The sequence below is a fragment of the Hyla sarda genome, chromosome 6 (assembly GCF_029499605.1).
Source record: "Hyla sarda isolate aHylSar1 chromosome 6, aHylSar1.hap1, whole genome shotgun sequence".
Lineage (NCBI taxonomy): Eukaryota > Metazoa > Chordata > Amphibia > Anura > Hylidae > Hyla > Hyla sarda.
Window position 1 is genome coordinate 300,566,756 of NC_079194.1, and position 11,778 is coordinate 300,578,533.

Sequence of the window (11,778 nt, forward strand, 5' to 3'; positions counted from 1 at the left end):
AAACCCTACTATGTGTTATCTCCTATGGACAGGATTGCACCCGGCTATGTTCAGCAGTCCCACAGCAAGTGAATGGAGCGTTGGCTGAGCATGCACACTGCTGTTCTGTTCACCAGGGAGACCAGAGACCCTCCATTCTGATGATCGGTGTGGATCCCAACAGTGGGATACTTATTATTAACTTTCATATAGATAGGACGTAAATTATAGTCCTGGATAACCCATTTTAACATTTATCAAGGTATGGGGGCCCCCACCAATTGCTACAATGAGGACTGAGAAAGGGTTCTATACAACTTCCCCCAAAGCAAATACCGTAGGACTAAGCTTCCCTAATCTATCCTTTGGTGGAGGTCCCAAAAGTCAGCCCCACCAGTCTATTCTCAGACTTTTAAAGAGGTACTCCGGCCCCAAGACATCTTATCCCCTATCCAAAGGAAACGCTGGAGGCGCTCAGTCTTATGCCTCCCGACCACGGGGATGGAGCATTGTGATGTCACGGCTCCGCCCCCTCAATGCAAGTCTATGGGAGGGGGCGTGACGACAGTCACGCCCCCTCCCATAGACTTGCATTGAGGGGGCGGGGCGTCACACGAGGGCGGAGTCGTGACGTCACCATACTCCGTCCCCGTGGTCGGGAGGCATAAGACTGAGAGCCTACAGTGCTTCCGGCAGTACTTACAGGTGGGTGCTGCATGCTAGATTGGGGGGGGTCCCCAGTGGCGACATCTCATCCCCTATCCTTTGCATAGGGGATAAGATGTCTTGGGCCCGGAGTACCCCTTTAAGCAAAATTCAATAGAGGCCCCATTTACTATGTACAAAAAGGTAGCAGTGCCCCTTATGCACAAGAACCAGGGTGTGACTTCTAGCCTGGGTTAAAACTACGGAATTTCTGAGCGAAATTCTGTTTTGAAATTCCTTTGAAAATTCCGATGCAGCAGAGTCCCATTGCTGCCAGTGGGATTCCCCTGCACGGTGCGCACTGCAGAGTTTTCGTAGACTTTCCACCCGGAAAATCCCCACAAAAAATTCCGCCACTGGTTCAATGTTCTGGCTGATCTCCGCTCCACAGACATTGCCGTCTATGGGGTGGGTGGGGGGATTAAATGTCTGCGCGGTCCTAGCGCCGGTTGATTTAGTCAGCACTGCCCACACCCGGAATCTCCGTCCGGATTTAGTCCGTCTGGAGATTCCGAAGTGTGAACCCGTCCTTACCTCTGCACCCTCTGTGGTAAATGTTTATAGCAGGAATACCCCTTTAATCATTTTCTTTTTCTCCCACCTGACCATATTTTATCTTAAAAACCATTAAAAAAAATAGTAACAGTGATAGGAAACAAATAATGCACCTCTGACCCCTTAGCTTATTCTTCTTTTCACAACATTAAAGGGGTTATCCAGGAAAAAAAATGTTTTATATATATATATCAACTGGCTCCAGAAAGTTAAACAGATTTTTAAATTACTTCCATTAAAAAATCTTAATCCTTTCAGTACTTACGAGCTGCTGAAGTTGAGTTGTTCTTTTCTATCTAAGTGCTCTCTGATGACACCTGTCTCGGGAACCGCCCAGTTTAGAAGTAAATCCCTATAGAAAACCTCTTCTACTCTGTGCAGTTCCCGAGAAAAGCAGAGATGTCAGTAGAGAGCACTGTTTGCAGACAGAAAACAACTCAACTTCAGCAGCTGATAATTATTGAAAGGATTAAGATTTTTTAATAGAAGTAATTTACAAATCTGTTTAACTTTCTGGAGCCAGTTGAGATAGGATTTTTTTTTTCCTGGAATACCAGTTTAAATTATTCTCTGAAGCAATACACAGATATAGCAGAGCTGAGTTTGCCATTGAACGCTTTAGGTTGACCTTGCAGATTTATCGAAAGCTACAGATACAACTATCTGTGAAATATTACTGTAAATTTCGTCAAATAGCAAACTCAGCTCTGCGACATCTGTACAGATGAAGACAGTACAACAAAATTAAAATAAAAAGATATCAATTTTTTTTTTTAAAGAACATAAAATCTGCCATAAAATACCCCCAAACGATACAATAAGTATACATTATGTGTGATTACAAAACATTGTAAGTGTCAGAAAGGAAAGTGACTTTGTCATAAACATTGGAGGGTAACCTCTACAGCGTTTGTCCTTAGTCTCCCCGAGGTGCGGTTAGCTTGCTTTGGACCCGGAAGCGCCGTCCCCCCATTGTACCCAAGGGGAAAGAGAGGCAGTAAGAAAAAAAAAAAATTTCGCCCATTCGGTGATAGCAAATAGTACATACATATTTCTGAACATTATACATTGAAGGAGAATACAAATTAGGATAAAAACATAGATTAAATTAGATATATATATATAAAAAAAACAAAATCCTCACAATTTATGTGGATTTGGACTTTTTTTGGAATCTGATATACAATTTTGTTCTGACCTATCAACAAACTGGAGGGGTACAAAAAAAAAAAAAAAAGCTGCAAAAAAAGGGGTTTTATAAAGGTAGTTGGTTGGGTTCCACATGCTTTGGGGGAAAGTTTTTTTTTTGGAGATTGGTGGGTTCTCTGTCCTGTTCTGGCCATGAGGAAACCGTATCCCCTTAATTCCAGCTGCCATAGATGAAAAAATGTGATACCATTTGTGAGGTTTCCTAATAAAAGGCTCAGTCTTTTTGTAAATATTTAGTGGGATTTTTTTTTCTATTAATATATATATAATATATATTTATATATATTTCTTTTTTATAATTTTTTTTTTCATTATAATATACCAAAAAAAGTAGTATAGATAGAAAAAAAACATATCCAATAGCTTCAGGGCCCTAGTATCTTTAAATGTCTTGGTAATACTCGGAGCCGAGTTCCATAGAGTGAAGCATGGGTTTCTGGTCGAGGGAGGACATCTTGCTGAGCATCTCAGTAGACAAGGAGTAGCTGTTCCCTGACTTTTCCTCAAACCAGCTGTCCAGAGCTCTCTTGGCATCGAAATTAGAGATGGACGGCCCGTTCACCGCTACGGTCAAGAGGTCGCTGAGCTGATCTAACGTTAGCCTGGAGCGGTTGTTTTTGCGTAGCCTCTGAAGGGCGTTACGGCCTTTTTCGCAACAGGCCGTAGAAGTGGGGAGTACTTTCAGGATCTGTACTATCTTGTTTAAGAGGAGGAATCTTTGTTTGTACTTACAGATATGGCCTATCAAATCTTTGAAACCGTTTTTGGTACAGTAGTCAGCCTTGAGCTCCCGCCATTCCATCAACATACCGCTCCTGGTGTCGGTACCCTCCCTGCAGTCCGAAAGGAATGACGGGATGCCACTCAAGTGTTCGTATATTTGCAGCATTTCCTCCTCTCCGTAGCTTATGAGCTCCTCCGTGCTCCGGGGCCACAAAGACAAGTCGAAAACTTGACAAGCTTTGACAAACACTCGGCTACGGGAATCAAACCGTTGGGCAAGGGTGAGTTGGGTCTTCTGGCAAATCTTCTCCCGAATGGACTGAAACTTTGCTTCGGCCACACGCAAGTTCTTTAAGGAGATCCCGTTAAAACTTTCCCGGAAGTTTTCTTCAAACTCCTGAAGATATTCCCCAGGAGAATCAGTCAGGCGGCTGATTTCTTGAATGGCTTCTTCTATTTTCTCGTCCACCTGGGACACCAAGAGGTACTCGCCTTGGAAGACGTAGGCCAGACGGGACAAAACCGCAATCACATCCAAAAGAAAGTAGATAAGCTTAATCGACTGATAATCCATGAGAAACTGAAGAAGGGCTAATGCGATAGCTGAGGCATCGGCTCGTTGGGTCTGACCGCTGACATCTTTTAAGTGAGCCACCACTTCCAGGTAGTCCTTGATCAGAGCATTTAGCACATTCTGCTCCCCTATAATCCATTTCACCCCCCGAATATCACCCAGGAATTCCGTCTCCTCACAAAGTGTTGCGGCGGTAAGTCGAAGTTCACACATCAGACGGGGAGAGTACCGGTAGAAACTAAGTAGCTGCTTCAGGTTGTTTTCTAATTCTTCTAAACATGGAAGTTCCTTTCCACTTATTGCATCCAAAATTTCTAAGTGGGGCCTATGCACCATGAACGGTAAACACAGTAGCCAAGGCAAGGTTTTCCTGATTGTCATATACATATTTGCTCTTAGTCCAGCCGTTATGTTGGTTCCATCCACTCCTAACCCTATGGTTGGCCTCTCATCCTGTAGGCGGATGCCAAGAGCTGAGAAGGCCCTGTCGACACCTTGGAGATAGCTTTCAGTGGTAGGCAAGCCCAGCTCTTGAAGAGAGAGAAACTCTGTGGCAGGTGGACCATCATTACTTGTGTATTGGACATAGACCGCCACCGTATCTGCCAGAAGGTCTTCGCTTTGCCCATCTAAGATAATACTTAGGAAAGGTGATTGTCGAATACGCTCTACCAAGTCTTCCCTAAGTGCTCTGGCGATGTGATGAATCAAAATCTGACAATCACCTTCGTTCATGTACTGGTCGACTACGCGGAGTTCACACTTTCTCAGTAGTTCTGCTAGAGGTCGGAAGTCATAATAAGGCCTGCCTTCCATAGCCAAGTGGTATGCTGTGTTGAAAAGAAGAGTCATGTTCCTGCACATCTCCTCTGTCTTTTCGGGGTGCATCCTGAGCTTGTAGAGCTGCAAACACTTTTTGTGGAGGTTACTTTGGCTGTGGAGCTTTATCGTGTGAATCTTAAACTGTTTCGAACCAATGATAAAGGCTGAAGTCCTTGAGGACTGCACCGTGTACTGCCTGCACACGTGACACCACATCTCGTTCAGCGTAGACGAGTACCGCAGGAACCAGAACTTTTTTAACCATTCTTGTTTGAAACGCCGGATACGTCTACCGGAGGACGCGGACATCTTAGAAGGCTCGTCAGCAGATGCCAATATCTCGTTGGAGACCGACTCGTCCGCTGAGTCTACCTCCTGATCATCGTCTTCTATCATATTGGGTGCGATGGACAGGTTTTCTGGAGCTGGGAAATAAAAACACACAACATGTCAACCCAAAACAATTCACATGGATGTGGAAAGAAAACATTAAGACAAGTAGTAAAAAGAGTAAGAACATGTTGGGATGTATTTATTATGCACCATGTGACCCTGGAAGACTAAAAAGTTTTTAAGTAATAAATTGCCCAATTTTTTTTTTTTTAAACAAAAATCTAGGGATTAACAAGTCTACATTCTGTACATTGTATAGCCTACTGGTAGAAATAACTAGATAAGGCTAACTAATAGTACTAAACATAAACTGTAGGCAAGTGCTGATTCCATACCTGAAGTATCTGAAAACTCTGGAACCTCAGTTTTTTGAGGAAGCAACTGAGGTACTTCTGGGACCTTTCCAGACCTTAGCATTTCCACCTCAGCCTGAAGCTCCCGGATTTTCTTCTTTAACCTGATACAGTTTGGGCAGAAAGAAGTGGTGGGGATCTCGTCTGTATCACCAATGGCAGATAACTCATCAGGACTCTCTACTTTGATAGATGAGCGGTCTTCTTGATCATCTTCTACTAAGTTGGTCTCCCTGTCTAGACCTTGAGCGACCTTGTGAGGGACCTTCCACTCCATTGCAATTCTGGTTTGGTTTTGGGAAGAAAACTTTTGGTTTATTTTACATTTATCTCCATGGTCCTCATACTGATACTTGGGAACCCTTTTTCCCAATATAGGACTACTGGTCACCAGGGGATGGTCTTCCATCTTAGCTGACTCCAGAGAAGCCTCTAAGACGTCTTTGAAGATCAGATCTATTTTTTTCTTCTTGGCATGAGGGTTTAGCTCTCCCTCCTCACAACTCCGCTTGTAGAGGCTCTTCCCTTGCTTAAGGGCTGTGAGTGGAAATGGGCCCTTCATGTCTTCTTGGTTTTCCAAGACTCTGTCATTGTTTTCCCTTAACAAACCTCTTTCTCCTAGAAAGGAAAATTAGGTGTGTTACCATTTTGCCACATGTTCCCTTATCAAATAATTTTTTTTTTTTACAGGTTGCCTCCATCGGAGACGGCCATCATTTTAGGGAAAGCCTCAAGAGAATGCCGTAAAGTTATATAGGTCACATAGTGTTCCATTCCCCATTTCAAATACCCTTTCAGAGTACATCCAGATCCATGTTTAGCCCCCCAATCCCTTTCTATCATTTATATGAATAGAGAGGGGTGAATTTGCACTCACCGTCCGTGTAGTTCATTCATTCATGGTAGGGATCGACCGATATCAATTTTTTCGGGCCGATACCGATAATCTGTGACCTTTCAGGCCGATAGCCAATAACTTATACCGATATTCCGGTATAAGTTATCGGCTATTCCCTCCCACCCCACCCGGCCCCGCAGAAGCCGCTGCAGTTCATTGATTTGCAGCGGCTTTTGCGGGGCCAGAGACCGCCGCCCGCTTCTCTCCCCCTGCCTGTCCCTGGGTCCTCTCTAGTCCAACCACCACCACCGCTGCCCCATTGCCTCCCTCATCCCTGGTTTTATAATTACCTGTTCCCGGGGTCCGCGCTACTTCTGGCTCCGGCGGCGTCCTGAGCTGTCACTGTGCGCACTGACGGTGACGTCGCGTTGAGGACGTCACTCGTCATTGCGCTGCTAAGCGCGCAGGACGTCGCAGGAGCCAGAAGTAGCGCAGACCCCGGGAACAGGTCATTATAAAACCGGGGATGGGGGAGGCAATAGGGCAGCGACGGTGGCGGTGGTCTCTGGCCGGGGCGGGGGGGTCAGGGCATTACTGGCAAGGTAATTGCAGATACTGATAATGTACAAAATCGTGGGCGTTTCCCGAGACACTTGTCTCGGGAAACGCCCAGTTTAGAAGCAAATTCCCATAGCAAACCTCTTCTAAACTGGGCGTTTCCCGAGACAAGTGTCATCAGAAAAGAACAACCTTAACTTCAGAAGCTCATAAGTACTGAAAGGATTAAGATTTTTTAATAGAAGTAATTTACAAATCTGTTTAACTTTCTGGAGCCAGTTGATATATATAAAAAAGTTTTTTCCTGGAATACCCCTTTAAGTATATAAAACATAGTAAAAGGGCCACTTAAAAGAGCATGTAACAGTAAATTAATAGTTAAAAGGCATTGTTCACTTTTTCACTCCACACATATCACTCCATGTGGGCTTCTCTGTTCTGATGGAGGTCCCAGCTGGGGGATCCCCCCCCCCCCCCCCCTCTATAAATTTAGAATGAATGACTGGCATCAAAAAGATAAACCCGCCAAACAAAGCTGATATATCGTTTAAGGTCTAGTGAAGGAACTGTGGGGGTGGAGCATGACAGCTTCTTTCTTTGAAGACATTTGATTCTGTGTCAGGCCCCGCCCATGAGGTTCTCAGCACTAGACATACATGACTGCAATAGAGATAAATTATTTATTTAACATTACATATTATATTACATATTTCATTTTCAACTTTTTACAAGTTGGTCATGAAAAAAAAATTAAAAAGCTAGGTACACATGGTGCATAACTGTAAAAGCATTACATATATATGGAAAAGAATCAGAATTAAAGGGAACCTATATTGCATATTATTCCCACCTGTTATGTGGAGAGCCAATGAACAGCCTAGGTATGAATCCGGACCCACCATGCAGCTGTGCTTTACAAGTGCATGTCCCTTTATATTGCGTTGTCCGCATGGGCCCATTTTGGCACTGGTGTTCATTATCAGGGATATTCACCGGATGTCTGGGGTACTGCAGCCGAGATTGCGGGGGGGGCCCCCGCGATCAGACATCTTATCCCCTATCCTTTGGGCCCAACCTCAAAAGAGTATTTTCCTGTCCTCTGATGATTCTGATGGGTCAGTACAACTCTAAATTTAAAGGGGTACTCCGCTCCTAGACATCTTATCCCCTATCCAAAAGGATAGGGGATAAGATGTCTGATCGCAGGGGTCCCGCCACTGGGGACCCCAGCGATCTCGGCTGCAGTACCCCAGACATCTGGTGCACGGAGGGAACTTCGCTCCCTGCCGGATGACTGGTGATGCGGGTTGGAGGCTCGTGACGTCACGGCCACACCCCCTCAATGCAAGCCTATGGGAGGGGGCGTGACGGCTGTCACGCCCCCTCCCATAGGCTTGCATTGAGGGGGTGTGGCCGTGATGTCACGAGCAGGGCATGGTCATGAAATCCCGAGCCTCCGACACTGCACCTGACGCTGAGAAATAGAACGCCGGATGCAGCAGGGAGGTCGCGGGGTCCCCAGTGGCAGGACCCCTGCGATCAGACATCTTATCCCATCTTATCTCTTTTGGATAGGGGATAAGATGTCTAGGGGCGGAGTACCCCTTTAACAATACTGGAATGTGAGAACAAACTAGTACAAATGGGAAGAAAGAGGGGGGGGGCTATTTAAAGAGGATTTTAATAAAATATGAAAAACTAACTATATAATACTAAATCAGATATGAGAGAGAGAACAAAAACATTGGTAACTATATTACTTTTACTTACAGAGATATTGGCACTTTTTGCATGTTGTGGTGGCAGCCATTTTGCAAACAGGAAGTGACCAGTATATCAGTAGCCCTGGGTCTTAGGTCGCCCATTTTTTTTCAAAAAATGATTGCCACCGCTGCTTTAAAGGACATCTGCAGCCTAAATACACTTATCCCCTATACACAGGATAGGGGTTAAGTGTTTGATCGCAGGGGGTACGACTGCTGGGACCCCCCGCGATCTCCTGAACGGGGCAATAGCTGCGACTAATAAGTATGCCCCATCCACGCCCTGTCTCCATACAGCTCTATGGGAGAGGCGGGGAGGTTCGAACGCTGCCTCCCCGCCTCTCCGATAGAACTGCATGGAGGAGGTGTGTCGCCCGCGGTGTCATGCTGCGGCAGGCCTGCCTCCTGCACGGGAGAGCAGCGGCAGATCCGTGGCCCCGTGCAGGAGATTGCGGGGGGTCCCAGCGTTCGGACCCCCTTTGATCCTGTGGATAGGGGATAGGTGTATTTAGGGTGCAGATGTCCTTTAAGTCAGCGGTGGCTTCTGGGAAAGTATGTGCCGTGCACAGGCACACCAAATGTTGCCAGACTGACCACCTCAATTTATATAATTTATGTAGAGGCACTGCTCTCTAAACCATCAATGGAGTGTTGGTAGCATATGTGCAGTGTTTTGTGTACATAATGGGAGAATATTAAAAAAGGAGGCTGGGTATGGTTAGGAGCATATCTGAGGGTGTGGTCGGGGGCGTTTCTGAGGGTGTGGTCAGGGCGTGTCTGAGGGTGTGGTCGGGGGCGTGTCTGAGGGTGTGGTTCGGGTGTGGTCAGGGCGTGTCTGAGGGTGTGGTCAGGGCGTGCCTAAGGGTGTGGTCAGGGCGTGTCTGAGGGTGTGGTCAGGGCGTGTCTGAGGGTGTGGTCAGGGCGTGTCTGAGGGTGTGGTCAGGGCGTGTCTGACGGTGTGGTCATGGCGTGCCTGAGGGTGTGGTCAGGGCATGTCTGAGGGTGTGGTCAGGGCATGTCTGAGGGTGTGGTTAGGGTGTGTCTGAGGGTGTGGTTAGGGCATGTCTGAGGGTGTGGTTAGGGCGTGTCTGAGGGTGTGGTTAGGGACATGGCTGGTCTATGGCCTCTAGCCTTGGTTCTTTTGAAGACCTAGCAACGGCCCTGAATATAACAGACTGAAAGCTTATACAAACCTGTTAAAATTATTGACACACTTCCTGTTATAAATTTATGCAAAAATGGCCACCCTATCTGAATAGAGTAAAGTAAATAAAATTACAAAAGTTTTTTGCCACTGATCTTTTGTTTTAGTAACATATGGCCCATTTTAGGCCCCCATATGGCCCCCATTACGTGTGGAAACTACCTTGACGTCTTAAAAGGGGTACTTAAGATAATTTTTTTTTTTAATCAACTGGTCCCAGAAAGTTATACAGATTTGTTAATTACTTAAAAATCTTAATCCTTCCAGTAATTCCTGACATGGACAGAGGTGGCAGCAGAGAGCATTGTGGTTAGACTGGAAAGAACTACAAACCTTCTCTGTAGCATACAGCTGCTGATAAGTACTGGAAGGATTAAGATTTTTAAATAGAAGTAATTTACAAATCTGTATAACTTTCTGGTACCAGTGTATTTGAAATAAGGGGAAAAAATCCCCTCTGGAGTACCCCTTTAACCCTTTAAGAGAATTTTTAGCGGTTACATTTTTTCCTCCTCTCCTTTTTGAATCCATAACTCTTATTTTTCCCTCTACAGTCCCATATGAGGGCTTGTTTTTTTTGCACGGTTATGTACTTTGTAATGACTCATTTTACCATAAAATGTACCGCAAAACCAAAAAAGTATTTATTTGTGGGCGGAAATGTATAAGAAAACAGCAATTTTGCTAATTTTTGGCGCTTTTGGTTTTTACACAGTGCACTTTATGGTAAAAATAATATATTATCTTTATTCTGTCGGTCAATGCGATTAAAACAATACCCAGTTTATATAGTTTTTCAATTGCAAACTTTATTTAACAAAATTGGTATGCATACAATTGTCCTTTTCTGACCCCTATAACTTTTTTTTATTTCACCGTATAAATGCGCTGTGATCTGTAGTTTTTATCGGAGTACCATTTTTGTTTTGATGGGACATTTTGATCGCTTTTTATTATTTTCTTTTTTCTGATGTATGATGAAAAAAACATTTTTTATTTTTTTTTTTATTTTTTTTATGGAGATCATCCATTTACTGATATAGCCCGGCCAAGCAAGGATACATCAGTGAATCAGCGACAAGAGGCAGGTAAGGGGACCTTCCTCCGCCATTTTAGCTTACCGAACCCACACGACATGGTCCTTTGAGCTTCCGCGAATGTTAAGGGTTAACTAACGGGCAGAGGCGGAAAGTGAGAGCACCTCAGGTACTACCTGCGTCCTTAAATGGGCACTATCATTAAAACTAATTTTTCTATTACACTCCTTATGGTAAATAAAAAAAATCTTTCTAATGTACTTTGTTTAAAAAAGAAATTCTATTTTTTATTTGTGTTTTAAAAAGCTGCCACTAGGTGTCTCCCTACTTGTCCAGAGCACATTTCCCCCCCATCTCTTGCACAGACTTTGGACTCCTGCTGGCCTGGCAGAAGTCCAAAATCAGGAAATACTGAGGTGGGTGTGTGCAGCCTTAGCCAATCATAGATCATCTCACAGTGAACAGCTCTGGGGCTGTGTGTAGCAGAGTGAGGGAGGAAGTTCTCCCCTGTATGGCTTCAGATGATGTCACACCTGCTGGGGAACGCCCCTTCCCAGTCTGTGAATCTGACTGAGAACTCAGCAGAAAATACAGAGCAATACCAAGGTAGAAAACTAAAAAATAACAAAAATAAAGGCAGGGGGTGGTTTATCATGATGGGGGCAGTGAACTGGGAGGAGTATAACATTTAACAAGATAAGGACAGGTACTCTTTAAGACATACCTGTATGCCCTACGTCCTTAAGGGGTTAAAGTGTGCATCTTAAGTCATATAAAACATCCGTACTAGATTCCCTTTAATTCAGGTAGATTCAAAAGGGAGGAAGAGCTGGAGAGAAACGGAGAAAGGTAGTAGGTGGCGGATCTTACCTCGGCTGAGGTTGCGGATGATTGTCTCCTGAGACATGCTGTGCAGCCTTTTCATGTAGTCCCTCGCTGTACCAGACCCGCAGCTTCTCCCCGGGCTGAATATCACGACACGCGCGAAAGTAAATTTTCTCGCTGTGCTGAAACGCCATGAGGTTTTGCTCCCTCTCCTCTCGAGATATCACCACGTATCTGAGG

General features: G+C 44.8%; 1 protein-coding gene across 1 annotated transcript in view; it reads right to left on the reverse strand.

Moving 5' to 3' along the window:
• Nucleotides 1–595: 595 nt before the first annotated feature.
• LOC130277527 (zinc finger protein 862-like) overlaps nt 596–11,778 on the reverse strand; it is a 26,387-nt gene continuing 15,204 nt past the window's right edge. Inside the window, 4 exon segments of the mRNA XM_056528204.1 lie at nt 596–4,992; nt 5,296–5,931; nt 11,584–11,644; nt 11,646–11,772. Coding sequence (XP_056384179.1) covers nt 2,831–4,992; nt 5,296–5,931; nt 11,584–11,644; nt 11,646–11,772 — 2,986 coding nt within the window. The 3' untranslated portion in view covers nt 596–2,830.